At 34.2% G+C, this 20,772-nt stretch overlaps 1 protein-coding gene across 1 annotated transcript; it reads left to right on the top strand.

The window, feature by feature from the left end:
- The first annotated feature begins 8,357 nt into the window (after positions 1-8,357).
- Positions 8,358-9,146, top strand: LOC108212311 (uncharacterized). Its single transcript, XM_017384040.1, has one exon. It carries the CDS (start codon positions 8,358-8,360, stop codon positions 9,144-9,146), a length of 789 nt encoding a protein of 262 aa, XP_017239529.1.
- Positions 9,147-20,772: the final 11,626 nt, after the last annotated feature.

Raw genomic sequence — 20,772 nt, 5'->3', positions numbered from 1 at the left:
CTCAACAATGCTACAAGGAAAGATCATTTTCCTTTGCCGTTCATTGATCAAATGTTAGAAAGGTTAGCCGGTCATGAGTACTATTGTTTCTTAGATGGGTATTCTGGATATAATCAGATTGCTATAGCTCCAGAGGATCAAGAGAAGACAACATTCACCTGTCCTTTTGGTACTTTTGCCTTTAGACGCCTGTCTTTTGGTCAATGCAATGCCCCTGGAACGTTTCAAAGATGTATGATGAGTATATTCTCTGATTATGTGGGGGAAATTATTGAGGTTTTCATGGATGATTTCAGTGTCTTTGGAGATAGCTTTGATGATTGCTTGAAGAATTGGTATTTGTTTTGAAAAGATGTGAAGAAACAAATTTAGTGCTCAACTGGGAAAAATGCCACTTCATGGTAACTCATGGTATTGTTCTTGGACATGTGATTTCTTCAAAAGGCATTGAGGTCGATAAATCTAATATTGACTTGATACGGTACCTGCCCATTCCGTCAAGTGTAAAGGAGATTAGATCTTTTCTTGGCCATGCTGGTTTTTATAGAAGATTCATTCAGGACTTTTCTAAAATAACAACGCCCATAACAAATCTTCTTCAGAAGGATGTACTTTTTGAGTTCAATGATGAGTGTAAGGTGGCATTTGAGGAGTTAAAATAGAAGCTTACATCATCTCCTATCATACAGGCACCAGATTGAAGCTTACCTTTTGAAATAATGTGTGATGCATCAGATTATGCTGTCGGAGCTGTACTTGGGCAACGGAAGGACAAGAAGGTGCATGCTATTTATTATGCTTCTAGAACTTTGAATGATGCACAACTCAACTATGCTACCACTGAGAAGGAATTGCTAGCTGTCGTCTTTGCTTTGGAGAAATTTCGATCAAACTTACTTGGAACAAAGGTGATCGTATATACTGATCATGCAGCTCTTAAGTACTTGTTGGCCAAGAAGGAGGCAAAGCCACGACTTATCCGTTGGATTTTATTACTACAAGAGTTTGACCTTGAAATCAAGGATAAGAAGGGATCCGAGAATGTTGTAGTTGACCATCTAAGTCGCTTGGTAAGGGACGAAGAAGATGTGCCCCTAACTGAGACTTTTCCGGATGAACAACTTCTCCAGATTGAGGTAAGTTCTCTTACTGAGGTCACACCGTGGTATGCAGACATAGTGAACTATTTGTATGATAAAAGTTTGCCTAGTACACTGACTCATGCACAAAAAGATAAGATTAAACATGATTCAAAATTTTATGTGTGGGATGATCCGTATCTTTGGAAGCATTGTCCGGATTTAATTATAAGGAGGTGTGTGCCTGACAATGAATTTGAATCTGTATTGAGATTTTGTCACAATTATGCATGTGGAGGTCATTTTGGAGCAAAAAGAACTGCACATAAGATATTGGAGTGTGGTTTTTATTGGCCCACAATATTCAAAGATGCTAGGGAGTTTTGTAAAATCTGTGATAGATGCCAGCGAGTGGGGAACATTACTGCGAAGAATGAAATGCCATTGCAACCTGTTCTAAATGTTGAATTATTTGATGTTTGGGGTATTGATTTCATGGGTCCATTCTTAAATTCTAATGGTTATCTATATATATTGTTGGCTGTTGATTACGTGTCGAAGTGGGTAGAAGCTAAAGCCACCCGCACTAATGATTCCAAAGTGGTTGCAGAATTCTTGAGGACATATATTTTTGCTAGGTTTGGGATGCCAAGAGTTGTTATCAGCGATGGAGGGTCTCATTTTTGCAATCGGACCATTGAGGCTTTATTCCGTAAGTATAACATCACACATAAGGTTTCCACGCCTTATCATCCTCAAACAAATGGACAAGCAGAAGTGTCTAACAGGGAGATCAAACAAATTCTGGAAAAGACTGTAGGATCTACACGAAAAGATTGGAGTCAACAGTTAGATGATGCACTTTGGGCTTATAGGACGGCATACAAGACACCAATTGGTATGTCTCGTTATCGCATTGTATATGGAAAACCTTATCACCTTCTAGTGATACTTGAGCACAAGGCATATTGGGCTATTAAGAAGTTCAACATGAGCCTTGATGAGGCTGGTCTGCATCGCAAGTTGCAATTGTCGGAGTTGGAGGAACTGCGTAATGAAGCTTATGAGAGTGCTCGAATATACAAGGAGAAAACAAAGGCTTTTCATGATAAAAGGATTCAAAGGAAGAATTTTGAGGTTGGCCAGAAGTTCTATTGTATCATTCTCGGTTACGTCTTTTTCCAGGAAAGTTGCGATCGCGATGGATTGGTCCTTTTGAAATTGTTGAGGTATTTTCACATGGAGCTATGGTGATTAAAAAAAGCAATGGGGAAATTTTTAAGGTGAATGGACATCGTCTTAAACCATACTTGGAGGACCCTTCTAACCACGTCGAGGAGAGCGAGGCTATTAATGATGTGATTATCTCTGATGTCTAATTTCTGAGGCATCAAGTCTAGCCAAAGACGTTAAAGAAAAGCGCTTCTTGGGAGGCAACCCAAGCCTATTGTCTGGTTAGTTATAATAATAATAATAATAATAATAATAATAATAATAATAATAATAATAGTAATAATAATAATATTATTATTATTATTATTATTATTATTATTATTATTATTATTATTATTATTATTATTATTCATGATAATATTATTGCTAGATAGAATTTTTTTTATTATTTTATTCCCTCAAGGTATTTTGATAATGTTTGTGAAGTGTTGCAGAGAAATAAATTCTGATCATTTTGGGTTAAAAAAAAAAAGAAAGAAAGAAAAAAAGAAAAGCTGGCGTTCAGATTTTTCAATTGCCTGCCGTGCATTAATCCTGCTGGTCGTGCAAAACCTACTGGAGTGCGCGCTTAATTTTTAATGTTGTTTGCTGTCCGTGCGCCAACTCTGCTGACCGTGCGCGAGCTACTAGGACAGTGCATATATTTTTTTTCTTTCTTCAGAGTTATCAATTGGAAGCAGCAAGTCCAGCCCATGTAGGTCCAGTCCAACCTGTTTTTCCACGTGATATTCAGGCTCTCAGCCCACTTGAATGTCCTGTCCGATCTGAAGCCCAGGCCCAGCAGCCCAATTCTGGGCCCATGCAGGTCCAGTCCAACCTGTTTTTCCATGCGATATTCAGGCTCTCAGCCCACTTGAATGTCCTGTCCGATCTGGGCCGATGTAGGTCCAGTCCAACCTGTTTTTCCATGTGATATTTTGGCTCTCAGCCCACTTGAATGTCCTGTCCGATCTGAAGCCCAGGCCCAACAGCCCAATTCTGGGCCCAGCCCAGCCCGTTACTCCAGATTTCTTTCAAGCGCGCTACTGTGCAAGTACATGATGGACAACATGGCAGCCACTAGACCAAGCTACTTATTGTGGTGGAAACTCAAGATGCATTAACTTCAAGGCAATTACAGGAGATGCTCAACACTACACTCAACTATTAGGGGAGTATTCTTAACTATAATATATTTGTAACAACCGCAAATTTTCAAGTACGTGAATAAACAGATTTCTAAATTTTATATGGTTAAAATTAGTATTTAAATAAATTGTGAATATATTGGTACGCAAAATAATTAAGGATATTACAAATTTAGATTATAATTCAGTGCTGGCTAGCGAACCAAATTTAGATGCGTACCATCAAACTAGAATATTTGTTACATGAATATTTAGTAGTCATAAAATTTTATGTTACGACTCGGATATTACAAATAGTATGGGTTGGTCAAAATATATATTTCGTTATATATGGTTAATAAATTTCGATATATTTAGAAAAGAATTAGAATAATTATTTAATTAATTATTTTAGTGATTTATAGTCTCAGTTATATTTTTATTATTTATATAAAATATTGTAAGAAAATTCGGGACTGAAATATTCGTGTAATAAACGAAATAGGTAGCATAATTGCGAGTTGTTAAATTGCTAGTAATAATAATATAATAAAAGTATTAGTACAAAACCATCAAAAGGAAACCAGTAGTATTGTGGTACACAGAATTTTTATACCCCTGATTTAGTTGAGTAGCCACCAAGTAAAAATTTAATTAAGGTTAGGTTAGCTTAATCATGGTTAAGAGTTAGTATATAAAGGGAGGAATAGTAATCAGATCAATTTTACAAAAAAAACACTGGTTAGCAGAAGTAAGGTAGCACTGCAAGGAGAAACAGAATCTAACTACAAAGGTATTGCTCTTCTTATTTTACCAAATAAGAATTGAGTAAATTAATACTGTTTGTATGATTCTTGTGGACCCTTCAACTTTTGTCTCTACCCTGAAAGCTTATAAACGTGACTGGCTAATAATAAAGATATAATATCAGTTCTATTTATATGGAGTTCTCTGTTTCACCCAAATCTACAATAATTAGGGTTAGAGTTTTTAAATTGAATTGGGGATTTGAGCTTGACTAATTAAATTAGAATAAACTTGGTATATGAATATGCGTGGGATTTGTAATAAAGTAAAAGATTTGGTCTTAAAGATTTATTTTTTTTAACTTTATAGTTGGTTAATTAAGGAGTGTAATTGAGAAGATACCATAGTAATTCTATCAAAAGAAAAAGAGAAAATCTGGAAGTTTGGGTGTAGTGATAGCGCAAGGTTGTTGGAAATTTGATTTAATTTAAATAATCGAATAATTCAGGGAAAGATGGATTTGTAAGATAATTAAATAATGATAGTGATTTTGGTTAGCTAAGCATAATGGATAGCTAGATTAATTATAAGAAATGATCTTTTATTAATTAATTAAATATTTGTGACATTAATTGACATGTGAAAGTTTATTATTAAGAATTACGATGTGGTAACTATAAGGATTGAGCAGTTGATTAAAAGAATTTAGGCATTAATTTAAACCGAGGGCTGGCCAGTTATATGTTTATTACAATTCTTTAAAAGCATTCTTTGATAAAGGGGTTACTAAACTTATTATTATTTTATATGTGTGATATAGAATATTTATAATTGGAACTGGGAGCCTATTATATATCAAGCTAAGGACCTAAGGCAAGTTCACTATCTCTATCTTTATTTAAATTTTTTTAATTATTTTAATTGTTTGATTAAATAATGTTTTAAATATCTTGACTACGTCCTTCATTCCATCATAAGTTATTAAATCATTTGAAATGAACACCTGAGATTTGATTAAATATTTACCTTTCCTTTCGTTCGGGAATGGTTAAAGATTTATTTCATATAGAAGATGTATTGTTCACATCGTCTAGTAAATAGTGAATGATAGATTAGTAAAAAAATTCGTTTCTGATAGAAGATGTATTGTTCACATCTTCTGATTTACAATGATTGCTTAATAAATCGGAAGAGTTTGTTCGGAGAATGTTCTTTCTACTCGGAGAACTCTTGTTCGGCTGGTCAACACGAATTTATTTAATTCGTGGTAGAGATGAGAATCTACTATCTGGTAAAGCAGATAGTAGGGTTCCAGTGTTAAACCCTGATGCTAGCAAAAAGAGTGTTGGTGTGTCTATAGTGGTGACGATCAGACCACTAGGACTACACAGGAGACGATATTCACGAAATGGTATTTGATCGGACCATGTAGTGGTATCGAGAGGTTGGAAGACCAGCAATTCTTTGATTTAAACTTGTTCTGGTATTTGATGCTTTGTTGATTTTACCTATTTTTGTGCCTTAAATGCATAAATTGTTTATTGCTACTATGTGAGCTTGCTGAGCATGTAAGTGCTCATTCTTGCATCTATGTTTTATCAACTAGCAGTAAAAAGCGAGTATGACACGAATCAAGTTAACCGCTCGGAAGCGGGTGCGAGCCCGGATAAGGGAAAGGCGCATCACTCCAGCTGAAGCTGTCAGACAACGAAGAATAGTAGGAACTCGAGCTGTAGTGGTTCTCTTTTGGTTTCAACCCTGTTTATATGTGATCATATTAGTAGTTTGGATGTAAATTAGACGATCGACCCTGGACTTGTGGGGCGAGAGTCGGATATTGTATAATATTAATATCTATGCAAGTGTTGTTTTGATGTCAAATGCTAGTGATGAGCCAGATCTGCGAGAAGCAGATTTGGGGTCGTCACAGGTTTGGTATCAGAGCTATAGTTATATTCTTAGGATTTGGGAAACCCTAGGAATATAACGAGCGAGTACGACAAAAAAGTTTAAGATAGGTACCCTTGATGAACCTATCCCGTATGTTAGAGTACATACGCAAGGGGTTTAGTAAACCCTATAAGAGTATATTTATAATTACAAGCAATCGTATAACAACCCTTAGTAATGATATTTATGTGATTTGTAGATGTCTGGATACGAGGCAGATTCAGATAGTGATCCATCATCCCAGATACCACTTAGCGATGACTCATCCCTGGATACTACACTGATGGGGTTAGATTCCAGCATAGAGAGTGATCCTTCTATGGACATGATGATCAGTGACAGTGATTTAGAGGATTCTATGGACATGATGATTAGTGATAGTGAGGACTCTTCAGTTCAGATTATCGAGCCACCGGCTCCAGAGATCATTGATCTCGTGTCTGATGATACTGGTGACATTATGGGGATGATAGATTTTGAGACAGATATGCATCCAGAGGTGACCATTACGCCACTCCCTACCACCCCAGTTGCTCCAGTGACTATTTCTACATCAGTACCAGCCACAGTTGAGGGAGAGCCCGCTGTCTTGGAGTTACTCAGTCAGTTTGAGCCTACTCCTTATCCTCCGACCCATGAGACACATACTGTCATGGATCATTATCACTTTGATACTATGGTTTCAGCTCCTGTGGAGGGTCCAGTTATGCCACCACCTATATCCACAGTGCCACCGCCAGTGATTTCTACTCCTATACCACCCATCTCTGTTCCTGTTTACGCTCCGATGACTACATCTTTTCAGATTGATGGTTCTATTCCATTACCAGTCACCACAGCTGTTGGTGATGATGTCGCTCCTTATGGTGACTATCAGCCTATGTATCAGCCATATGTGCAGACAGGAGGGGCAGTTATGGGACCAGATATGGGTATTCAGGGACCTCAGGATCCTCCGAAGGTGGTTACAGGACTTGTGGCACGAGCGGTTGGGTCGGAGATTATGCAAGATATTGCCGTGTCTGTATTTCAGAGCCTTCGCACTAGTATTCGAGGACTACCTTCTACTAGCCAGGGGTTTGTTGATGGAGTCACAGTTGCTAGGATGGTGGATGGAGCTTACCTTGAGTTTCTACGACGAGTCTCAGGGATCTTCTACTGATAGATAGTTGTATATGTACAGACTTACTTTTGGGAGATAACACATGTAGCTGTGTGTATCTCATATATATATAGTCTTGATCCTTAGATATTTCTGGCAGTAGTGATGTAGTTAGGACTCTTTTGTATACTTTTGGCCAGACTAGATCCGATGTAGTAGGGATTACATGTTTTTGTTGTATTTTTGCTCCATCATGACCTGTACTCCTTAAAACTTCGGATATTATGACCACTTTCATGATATTTTGTCTTGTTCAGCTACTTTCATTTTGTTTATTTGCACTCTCTACTTGTCATTTATCGTTTACCTACTTCATGATTATCAAATGTATTACATGTCAATGATCAACTGGAAAGTTTTTCTAAAAAAAAAGAGTTTTCAAAATATTTGATTTTTTGAAAAGAGTTTTTTTTTTTTAAAAAAAAAAGGTTTTCAGAAATATTAAACTTTTCTTACAAGATTTTCAAAACATACAGTTTTGGTTTAAGTTTTTCAATAAAAGTCTACAACCTTGTTTCTATTCTTATATTGAGATTTGACAATTGTACCTTGTTTTACTTTCAACTAAACCATGCATTTATATTCTGAAGAAATCTATTAACCTGTGTTTGTTTCTTCTTATTAGAAACAAGATGAATCCAAACCAAAATGATGAACCAGTTGATGAACAAATTCCTGATGTTCCACCTGGATTTCAACCCCAAACAAATCCTGTTCAAATGCTTGTTAATCTTCTTCAACAAGTTTTGCAAGCCAACCCTGGGTCAAGTTCTTCAAGTCAAACTTCTAAACCTTCTATTGCATTCAAGTCTTTCAAAGCCCTACAACCCCCAGAGTTCAAAGGAACAATAAATCCGGTTGAAGCCAAGATATGGCTGACGGAGATTGAGAAGACTTTTGAGATAGTTGGAGTAGAAGAAAATAAGAAAACTATATATATTCGCTGCTTTCATGCTTAAAGGTGAAGCCAATTATTGGTGGGAAGCTAAGAAAAAGTTAGAAGGATCTAACGTGATACCATGGGCTAGGTTTACAGAGCTATTCCTAGAAAAATACTTCCCTAAGCACTTAGAAAATCAAATGGAGATTAAGTTTCTCGAGCTTAAGCAAGGTAATATGTCTGTAGCTGAATACGAAACCAAATTCATTGAATTTTCAAGGTTTGCGCCGTATCAAGTCGATACAGATGAGAAGAAAGCAAGACGTTTCCAGCAAGGTTTGAAGCCTTGGATTCAAAGCAGAGTTGCTGTTTTCGAAATTACAAGTTATGCAACCTTAGTACACAAAGCGTGTATTGTTGAAACAAGTGGAGAATTGACTGCCAAGGAAAGAAATGAAAAGAAGAGAAAAGCCCTACACACTCACCCAAAGTTTGAAAAGAAACCTTGGAACTTCAATAATAAGAAACCTTTTGTGAAAAAGGAGATATCACCAGTAGAGAATAGTCAGAAGCCTAGGTCTTCACAAACTGCAAATGTGCTACAAGGAAGAACCCCATTCCCCGAGTGTAAAACTTGTGGAAAGAAACACCCACCCCCATGCCATCAAGAATCTAAAACCTGCTATAGTTGTGGAAAGAAAGGTCACTACGCATCAAGCTGCAAGGAGAAGGCGGTCATATGTTTCAGTTGTGGAAAGAAAGGGCATATGGCAAGGGATTGTCCACAATCCCAGAAGGAAAGTTCTACACCAAAGATTAATACACCACTTGAGGGCAAGACCACTAAGCCTACTGCACGGACTTTCAATATGACTCTGAATGAAGCCATGGTTGATAACAACGTCATATCGGGTACACTTTCTGTAAACTCTTTGAATGCCTGTGTGTTAATTGATTCTGGAGCAAGTAGATCTTTTATATCTGTTTAGTTCATGCATAAGTTGGGATTGGAGCCAATACCTTTAGAAGAAACGATGGGTATAGAAATAGCTAATCAAGAAGTAATCACCGTAGATAAAATCTGTCCAAATTGTGAAAAAGATATTAAGAAACAAAACTTTGCAATAGATCTTATCCCCATAAAACTTGGAGAGTTTGAAGTAATTCTTGGGATGGATTGGTTGACTAAGTATGATGCGCAGATAAATTGTAAAAAGAAAAGAGTAAGTTTGAAAGGAAATGATGGAAAAAGGATAATAATGAGAGGGCAAAAGCAAGTTAAGAAGTTTTTGACAGTAATGCAAGCGAAAAGATTACTACGACAAGGATGTCAGGCATATCTAGCTCATGTAGTAAATATAGAAAAGCCAAGTCCTAAAATTGAAGAAATTTCCGTCGTTAAGGAATATAAAGATGTCTTCCCTGAGGAATTACCCGGATTACCACCTGATAGGCAAATAGAATTCACAATTGATCTTGTACCTGGTACAGCACCTATATCTAAAGCACCTTATAGAATGGCACCTGCAGAAATGAAAGAATTAGCTATGCAGATACAGGATTTACTAGATAAAAGAGTAATTCGACCAAGTGTGTCTCCATGGGGAGCCCCGGTATTATTTGTTAAAAAGAAAGATGGCACTATGAGATTATGTATAGATTATCGAGAGATAAACAAGATGACCATTAAGAATAAATATCCTTTACCTAGAATTGATGATCTGTTTGATCAATTGAAGGAAGCATCCTACTTTTCAAAGATAGATTTGAGATCTGGATATCATCAATTAAAAGTTAAACCTGAAGATGTACTTAAGACAACTTTTAGGACCCGATACGGACATTATGAGTTTTTAGTGATGCCATTTGGATTAACCAATGCGCCTTCATCCTTTATGGATCTTATGAATAGAGTATTCAAGAAATATCTGGATAAGTTTGTTATCGTTTTCATTGATGATATTTTAATATATTCTAAGACTAGAGAAGAGCATGAGGAACATCTTAGGATAACTTTAGAGACCCTAAGGAAAGAAAAGTTGTATGCAAAATTTTCAAAATGTGAGTTTTGGATGGAACAAGTACAGTTTTTAGGTCATATAGTTTCTAGAGAAGGAATCTCGGTAGACCACAAAAGTGGAGGCAGTATCAAAGTGGGAAAGGCCTAGAACCCCTACAGAAGTAAGAAGTTTTCTTGGATTAGCTGGATATTATAGGAGATTTGTAAAGGATTTCTCTAAGATTGCAAACCCTTTGACTAAGTTAACCAGAAAAGAAGAAAAGTTTGAGTGGACTCCTAAGTGTGAAGAAAGTTTTCAAGAACTGAAGAAAAGACTCACGATGGCTCCAGTACTAACTTTACCAGATGAAACTGGGAATTTTGTGATTTTCAGCGATGCGTCTCATAAAGGTTTAGGATGTGTTTTGATGCAGCATGGAAAGGTAATAGCGTACGCGTCTAGGCAACTTAAGGAATACGAATTGAGATATCCTACCCATGATTTAGAACTAGCTGCTATAGTTTTTGCCCTAAAGATCTGGCGACATTATCTTTATGGTGAGAAGTGTGAGATATACACTGATCATAAGAGTTTGAAGTATTTGTTTACTCAGAAGGAACTGAATATGAGACAAAGAAGATGGCTAGAGTTGATCAAAGATTATGATTGTACAATTAACTATCATTCAGGAAAAGCCAACGTAGTTGCTGATGCTTTAAGTAGAAAAGAAAGAATCAATGTGATGTCATTACCAAAAGAATTGATTAGAGAGCTGGAAAAATTAAATTTAGAGGTTAAGGGTTCAGACCCTAGAGATGGGAAGATATTTGAGATGATAATACAACCAGATTTGTTAGAAAGAATCAAAAAGAGTCAAGAATTTATGATTGAGAAAAAGCGTCCTGAGTTGTCATGAGATGAGTATTTAAGTGTAAAGGATGATAAAGGAATTAGGAGATTTTCAAATAGGATTTGGATTCCTAACATGACAGATCTTAAAAGAGATATTCTAAGCGAAGCACATGAATCAAGGTATTCTATTCACCCAGGAAGCACCAAGATGTACCAGGATTTAAAGAAGAATTATTGGTGGCCTAACATGAAAAGAGAAATTGCTGATTGGGTAAGTAAATGTCTGACTTGTCAAAAAGTGAAAGCAGAGCACCAGAGACCTAGTGGATTATTATAGCCGTTAGAGATCCCAGAATGGAAATGGGAACACATCACTATGGATTTTATAGTCGGATTACCAAAGACTCGAGCTAATCATGATGCTATTTGGGTAATTGTAGATAGGCTGACGAAATCTGCACATTTCCTTCCTATTAGTGAAAAGTACACAATGGAAAGATTAGTAAAGTTATACGTGAATGAGGTGGCGACTAGACATGGAGTGCCAGTGTCAATTGTTTCAGACAGAGATGCAAGATTTACTTCAAGATTCTGGCAAGCTTTTCAAGAGTGTTTTGGGACTAAACTTAATTTGAGTACTGCATATTACCCACAAACGGATGGGCAAAGTGAAAGAACAATACAAACCATAGAAGATATGTTAAGAGCTTGTTCTTTAGATTTTAAAGGAAGCTGGGATGATCACTTACCTTTAGTGGAGTTTGCTTACAACAATAGCTATCATTCTAGCATAGGAATGTCCCCTTATGAAGCGTTATATGGTAGAAAATGTAGATCGCCTCTTGTCTGGGATGAAGTTGGAGAGAAAAAGATATTAGGACCCGAATTAGTCCAACAAACCACCCAGTCCATCGAGAAAATACGTAAAAGATTAGTTGCAGCTCAAGACCGACAAAAGAAGTATGCAGATTTAGGAAGAAAAGAAAAGACATTTGAAGTTGGAGAAAAAGTACTCTTGAAAATATCACCCTGGAAAGGAATAGTCAGATTTGGAAAGAGAAGCAAATTGAATCCAAGATATATCGGACCATTTGAGATTCTAAGAAAAGTTGGAGTTGTGTCTTACCAGCTAGCTTTACCTCCAGACCTACAACATATTCATGATGTATTTCACATATCTCTTTTGAAAGCTTACAAGACCGAGGAGCGACATATTCTGAGCTATGAGCCAATAAACCTTTAGTCAGACTTAACATACGAAGAAAAGCCAGTGGAAATTGTAGATTCGAAATATCAAGAATTGAGAAATAAGAAAGTAAAATTGGTTAAAGTAATCTGGCGAAACCAAACTGTGGAAGAGGCCACATGGGAATTGGAAGAAATGATGAAAGAAAAGTATCCAGAATTATTTCAGCATCAAATCTGATTCCGAGGTCGGAATCCTTTAAAGGAGGGAAGGATGTAACAACCGCAAATTTTCAAGTACGTGAATAAACAGATTTCTAAATTTTATATGGTTAAAATTAGTATTTAAATAAATTGTGAATATATTGGTACGCAAAATAATTAAGGATAGTACAAATTTAGATTATAATTCAGTGCTGGCTAGCGAACCAAATTTAGATGCGTACCATCAAACTAGAATATTTGTTACATGAATATTTAGTAGTCATAAAATTTTATGTTACGACTCGGATATTACAAATAGTATGGGTTGGTCAAAATATATATTTCGTTATATATGGTTAATAAATTTCGATATATTTAGAAAAGAATTAGAATAATTATTTAATTAATTATTTTAGTGATTTATAGTCTCGGTTATATTTTTATTATTTATATAAAATATTGTAAGAAAATTCGGGACTGAAATATTCGTGTAATAAACGAAATAGGTAGCATAATTGCGAGTTGTTAAATTGCTAGTAATAATAATATAATAAAAGTATTAGTACAAAACCATCGGAAGGAAACCAGTAGTATTGTGGTACACAGAATTTTTATACCCCCTGATTTAGTTGAGTAGCCACCAAGTAAAATTTTAATTAAGGTTAGGTTAGCTTAATCATGGTTAAGAGTTATTATATAAAGGGAGGAATAGTAATCAGATCAATTTTACAAAAGAAAAACACTGGTTAGCAGAAGTAAGGTAGCACTGCAAGGAGAAACAGAATCTAACTACAAAGGTATTACTCTTCTTATTTTACCAAATAAGAATTGAGTAAATTAATATTGTTTGTATGATTCTTGTGGACCCTTCAACTTTTGTCTCTACCCTGAAAGCTTATAAACCTGACTGGCTAATAATAAAGATATAATATCAGTTCTATTTATATGGAGTTCTCTGTTTCACCCAAATCTACAATAATTAGGGTTAGAGTTTTTAAATTGAATTGGGGATTTGAGCTTGACTAATTAAATTAGAATAAACTTGGTATATGAATATGCGTGAGATTTGTAATAAAGTAAAAGATTTGGTCTTAAAGATTTATTTTTTTTAACTTTATAGTTGGTTAATTAAGGAGTGTAATTGAGAAGATACCATAGTAATTCTATCAAAAGAAAAAGAGAAAATCTGGAAGTTTGGGTGTAGTGATAGCGCAAGGTTGTTGGAAATTTGATTTAATTTAAATAATCGAATAATTCAGGGAAAGATGGAGTTGTAAGATAATTAAATAATGATAGTGATTTTGGTTAGCTAAGCATAATGAATAGCTAGATTAATTATAAGAAATGATCTTTTATTAATTAATTAAATATTTGTGACATTAATTGACATGTGAAAGTTTCTTATTAAGAATTACGATGTGGTAACTATAAGGATTGAGCAGTTGATTAAAAGAATTTAGGCATTAATTTAAACCGAGGGCTGGCCAGTTATATGTTTATTACAATTCTTTAAAAGCATTCTTTGATAAAGGGGTTACTAAACTTATTATTATTTTATATGTGTGATATAGAATATTTATAATTGGAACTGGGAGCCTATTATATATCAAGCTAAGGACCTAAGGCAAGTTCACTATCTCTATCTTTATTTAAATTGTTTTAATTATTTTAATTGTTTGAATAAATAATGTTTTAAATATCTTGACTACGTCCTTCGTTCCATCATAAGTTATTAAATCATTTGAAATGAACACCTGAGATTTGATTAAATATTTACCTTTCCTTTCGTTCGGGAATGGTTAAAGATTTATTTCATATAGAAGATGTATTGTTCACATCTTCTAGTAAATAGTGAATGATAGATTAGTAAAAAAATTCGTTTCTGATAGAAGATGTATTGTTCACATCTTCTGATTTACAATGATTGCTTAATAAATCGGAAGAGTTTGTTCGAAGAATGTTCTTTCTACTCGGAGAACTCTTGTTCGGCTGGTCAACACGAATTTATTTAATTCGTGGTAGAGATGAGAATCTACTATCTGGTAAGGCAGATAGTAGGGTTCCAGTGTTAAACCCTGATGCTAGCAAAAAGAGTGTTGGTGTGTCTATAGTGGTGACGATCAGACCACTAGGACTACACAGGAGAACGATATTCACGAAATGGTATTTGATCGGACCATGTAGTGGTATCGAGAGGTTGGAAGACCAGCAATTCTTTGATTTAAACTTCATCTGGTATTTGATGCTTTGTTGATTTTACCTATTTCTGTGCCTTAAATGCATAAATTGTTTATTGCTACTATGTGAGCTTGCTGAGCATGTAAGTGCTCATTCTTGCATCTATGTTTTATTAACTAGCAGTAAAAAGCGAGTATGGCACGAATCAAGTTAACCGCTCGGAAGCGGGTGCGAGCCCGGATAAGGGAAAGGCGCATCACTCCAGCTGAAGCTGTCAGACAACGAAGAATAGTAGGAACTCGAGCTGTAGTGGTTCTCTTTTGGTTTCAACCCTGTTTATATGTGATCATATTAGTAGTTTGGATGTAAATTAGACGATCGACCCTGGACTTGTGGGGCGAGAGTCGGATATTGTATAATATTAATATCTATGCAAGTGTTGTTTTGATGTCAAATGCTAGTGATGAGCCAGATCTGCGAGAAGCAGATTTGGGGTCGTCACAATATTATTAATTAATATGTATATTATATTATATTAATTAGGTTTTTATATTATTCATTGAGGACAATGAACCATCCAAGTGTAGGGATGTGTTCTCACGAATAATTATATTATTATTTTAAATATATTTTAAAAATCCAAAAAAAATTGAAAATTTTAAAAATTTTGTATATATTATCTTGTCTCAAAGCATGTTTAGTGAGTATTTATACACATATTGTAGACTAATTTGCATGATTAATTCTGAGCATCATATTCATGATAAAAATCATTCAATGCATGATAATTCCTTGTGTGTGCTTGCGAAAATTGTAAAACTTGAGATGCATTTTAGTCAATTTCTATGAGTAAAGCATGCTTTCACCTTGTGAGATTTTGAGCCTAATATATGATTGATACATTTTATATCAATATAATTCTTTTGTGAGTGGTGTTCATCATTTGACTTGTTGCTCTAGAACATGGTTTAAATCTTATTGAGATGAAATGTTATGTGTATGCATGAAAATGATAAAGGCACTAGGATTAACCTCATTTATCCAAACAGTACCCAAATATTTATATCCTTAGTGAACCCCCTTGAAGCTTGTATCCATTTTTTTTGTTTATCACCAATCTATGAATTTTGAGCCTACTTGTTTATTCTTGTCTTGATGACTAGTAGAGCATTTTTTGATTCATTGGAGTAGTGGTTAACATTCAAGTGTGGGGATTTCTTTGTTAAAAGGTGAAAGTTAGTGGGAATCAAGAAAAAAAAAAGAAAAAGAAAAAAAACAAAGTATCGAGTACTCCTTTGAGATCAATGGGTGGCAATTGCAATGGCATATGAAAAGGACGATCCATGTGCACGTGCTGGTATTAAGCACAATTGTACTAGAAATTAAGGGGATCAACTTAATTCCTCTTATTTTTCTTGGTGACTTTTCACTGCCCTTGGTTACTGGAGAATAACTTGGCTTTGGAAAAAAAAATAGAAATATCAAGTGGAGAATGTGTTCATTAGTGTTACAATATGAAAAGAGGGAAGTACATAATTATGTGCTTGGGCTTTAATGCTTGTGAAAGACTGATCACCTTTTACATGATACAAATTTCATGTTGAGTGCTTAATTAGAAGTGAACATTGTGCTCTATTAGTTATCGAGTTAGCCACTTGTTAGCCTTTTTCTTTGATATCCTGCCTCTGCCTAAGCCTCGTTACAACCCTTAACAAAGTCCTTTTGATTTATGCGTGCATATATACAAAGTAGTGGAGATTTGGTGGACAACCAAGTTTATGGTAGTGCATGTCTATATTGATTGAATTTGAGTGAAACACTTACACCCAAACACTTGTGTGAATTGAGAGTAATGTGAGATTTTATACCCCTAGCATGCTTACTTATTGGATGCGACTTTGATGTCTATTTCATGATATTTTTGTCTATCTAGACACTGTGTGCATACTTGGATTGTTGTGTATAAATGGTACATAAGTGATAGTACTTGTACTTTCACACATGTTCAGATTGTTATGTAAGTGAGGTTTGCATATGTGGAGTACTATAATGATTTCTTTGCTTGAGACTTGGTGATTAAAAATATTTGATTTTTTGGGTATATCTTCTATAAACCCCACGAGACAACCCTCGTCCCACTAGGGCTGCCTAGAGGTTTAACGGCTTGTTGCGTACGCTCAATGCAATCGTGTCATCCACGAAAGTGATGTTAGTAGTTAGTTAATAATATTTTTATTCTTTGTTTGCCCGAGGACGTGCAATATGCTAAGTGTGGGGATATTTGATAGAGTATATATTTATATATATTTTAGATGATAATTATTCTCATGTTAGCTATATTTTGCATTTAATTGGATATATATTAATTAGATTTTAATATTTTATTGTAGGGAGCAAGGAATTCTAAATTGGAAAGGATTTGGAGCAAATTAGATGAAAATTCGTAACTCTCGGGCTACCCGCATAAGGAATATTGTTTGGGCCATATCTGGAGTTCTAGAAGTCGGATTTGGGCGAGTAAATAGCCCACACGAAGATAATTTAATTTTCTATCATTTAAGATGGGTCCAGATGTCAAAAGCCTGCTGAAACAGCCCAGGAACAGGAGAGAAAGTCAACTACGAATTTTGACCTTTGGGAAACCTATTTAGTTTCGGAATTTTCTTGTATATTCCTTTTAGAAAAAAATCACTTTTGTATTAGGTATAATTAAGGAGAGTTTTACATACGTGCTATTGAGGAGAGCCACGGAGAAGAAGAGAAAGGATCGGCACTCAGTATCGATTTCTATTCCTTTTATGATTCTTACGTGTTTTACTATGATTATGATTGGCTAAACCTCTATTGTTGGAGGGCTGTTTTGAAGCCCTAAACCTTATGAAATTCATGCAATTTTGATTCTTGAAAGTATGTTTTGATTGTGCTTATATACGCGTCAATGCTTGTGAAGATATTTGAATTAACTAGGGTATGCGGTCATCCCAATATGTTATGTGATTGATATCTTGGCAAAGTCAATTAATCTTTCGATGCGGTCATGGGATTAATTGTATTAGTGTGTAATTCGTTTTAACTTTTCTATGCGGTCATGGGGTTATAAGAATAGCAGAACTTGTTTCTATGTGGTCATGGCAAGCTCTCTATAAGTATCTTTCAGAACATACCAACGAGATTTAGAGTTGTTTCCTGGGTTTAGTGGTGGATATTCATGCTGTCCAACATGTTTCTCTACTTGTGTACACGTAAATTTGCTTAGTTTAATTCTTAGTTAATCATTAGTTTATTAAAAACCCCAATTATTATTTTTTAACAAAATATAAGTTAAGTGAGCCCTTGATCCTTGGCGTTGAACGATACCCTTACTTTCACTACATTATATACGACACAAAAAGGTTTAAATTGGTTCACACCATGTACATCAAGCATTTTTCTATTAAAAAGAGATGTAGCGTGTAATACATCTTAGTTACCATGATGGATTTAGAACATCTTTCGATGTATTATGCTTTCACTCTCAACCGTTAAATGAAGATTTCTAAGTTATGTAAAGTTTATCAAAGATTCACAAAGGGTATTGTGTCTTGAGTTCCTCTTTTATCAATATAAAAGTGATCACAAATTGTGTCTTGAGTTTCTCTTTTATCAATACTAATTGATGACCCGTTTAAATAAATTTTTAAAATTTATTAATTATCAGAAGGATAATGTTTTTTTAAATACATTATTATATTTTTATTATATTTATTTAGATTATTATCTTTAAATAATATTTAAATTATTGTTATTTAGATATACGACTTTTTATATATTAAAATTTGATCTTATTTTAAAATTTATTTCATAACAATATGGGTCTCCGTTCCATTGAGTTCACAAAATAAGGAATATTGGAGTTCAAAATTATTTAAAAATAATATATTCATTTTAATTTTAATTTGTTTAGAATACAATATTTGCAAACATCCGACAATCTACAGATTATATTCTACGATATAATCGCTGCAATCAAAAAATAATACAATTATTTTATAAATCACTAAACACTATATATGTTCAAAAGTATAACTCATAAAGAGAATAATGATCTTAATGATTGTTAGAGTTGAAAGATTTTAATGATTAATTGATAATTATATTTAAAATTACTTAAAGATGATAAATTAATATATATTTGAACAATTAAAAATATTATTTACGACTACACTAAAAGATTATGACCCGTACTTACTACAGCTTAAATGTGAATTTTATGCAACTTACCTCTAATAATATGTTTTAATTTAAGAAAATCATTATATTTTGTGATGATTTTTAAATTGGTAAAATAATATTAAAAATCAACACATATAACTTCGTTTATAGCGTCTTTAATATCGAATAAAATTCAAATTTTTGAGTCGTAATTGTTATATTCAATCTAATAGGCAAACGTAATGTATAATTATATCTGGAGTTTTTTTTAGATATAACAGTGGTGTTGTAGTTGTTTGACAAACTAATATGTAGTTTGAAAAAGTTAATTAACTTTCCAAAACTAATTTGATATCAAATTTTTTGACGGTTGTCTTTTGTCTCGATTCTTTTATTATATGTTGCAATATGTACAACAGCTTCATTCTCTTCGAGTTTCTGTTTGTCAAGTCAGTGCTACCACCACCTTATTCATCTTTATCGCAATCTTCTCAAGAGCACGGAATGAATTAAATTTATATTAATAATTTGTAATTATTTTAGATTTATAATAGATATGTGTAATGTTATTTAATTTGTAATTGTTTTAGACTTATAATAGGTATGTGTAATGTTGGTTTGTTGGAGTTCTTGCACATCTAAGAGTGAGAGTTGTTTGTATGACAAACTAATATTGAAGACGAAATTTTTTTTAAGTTAAATAACTTAAATATGTTTTATAGATAAAATTCGCAATAAATAATGAAATAACAAAATAATAATAGAGTTTTTTTAGCCTATTTTTTATTTTATGTTCTCATATCCACACAAGAACCCTGTTGACTCCTTATATTTATTTGATATTAAATTTATTACGATAGATGTTTTGTGTTTCGATTCATTTATTATATGTTGCAATATGGACAATGGCTTCATTCTTTTCGAGTTTCTGTTTGTCAAGTCAGTGTTACTACCACCTTATTCATCTTTATTGCAATCTTCTGAAGAGCACGGAATGAATTAAAATTTATACTAATAATTTGTAATTATTTTAGATTTATAATAGGTATGTGTAATGTTATTCAATTTGTAATTGGTTTAGACTTATATTATGTATATCAATATCAATATATTCTTAATACTTACTAGTGAAGCACTTCATTTTACCCATATTTTTTGACCCATTTTCATAATACCCATGTTTTTTACCCACTTTGCAAACCTCCTTCAGCATTCAGTTATAACTTCAAATTTAAAATTCACCCTACATCAGTGCCTTCATTTGCTCTTTCATTCCTTATCTGTGCATCTTGGTTCATAACCAGCATTATGATCTTTGTCACTGCTGCGCCATAACCCTAAATCCAGTTGTGGATATGTTCACTTCTAGCCTTCACAACAACCGATGAATCAACAATGATAAAAGTTATGGAAAGACTTATTGCTGTGTCAGTTGTGCGGTGTGTTCAGTTATACGTTTGTTTTTTCCATGTACGATTCCGTTCTTTTTTTATGAGTCCTATAAATTGTGAACAATCTCTCCTGTTGTCATGGTTATGGTTCTCTCAACGTTCGCAGGTTGTGATCTCTACAATTTTTATTTGCAAGCGGCGGAATCGTCGTGTTTGGAACTGTAAGGTATGGTGCCTGACAAATTACTATTATAGTTTATGGTGTTTCGGTTACATGATGTTGTAATTTGCAGCAATGAAGCGGAATGTAGGAAAAACTGGAGATTCTGATTCAACAGGTTACTTTTTCTATGCTTTACCAACCCTGTATATAATAATCTGTTATGTGCGATTAGATAGCGTACATGTATCTAATCGAGTTCTGAAAAGCACTTTCATGTGTATGTGATTATTTGCAGGTGAAGAACCCGTTATTGATGGAACTGCAGATGGTCGTTCAGGAGGTAAGTGTTTATTGATTTACAGATTTCATTGTAGGACTCTGATGCTTGCATAATTACAGGTGCAAAGAGACGTGCTGGTGGTGCGGCACTTAATGAGTTTTTGGAGAATAG

Source organism: Daucus carota, chromosome 3 (genome assembly GCF_001625215.2).
Source record: "Daucus carota subsp. sativus chromosome 3, DH1 v3.0, whole genome shotgun sequence".
In the NCBI taxonomy this organism is placed as follows: Eukaryota; Viridiplantae; Streptophyta; class Magnoliopsida; order Apiales; family Apiaceae; genus Daucus; species Daucus carota.
The sequence above is the reverse complement of the archived record's forward strand: the minus strand, read 5'-3'. Positions and strand labels throughout refer to the sequence as shown.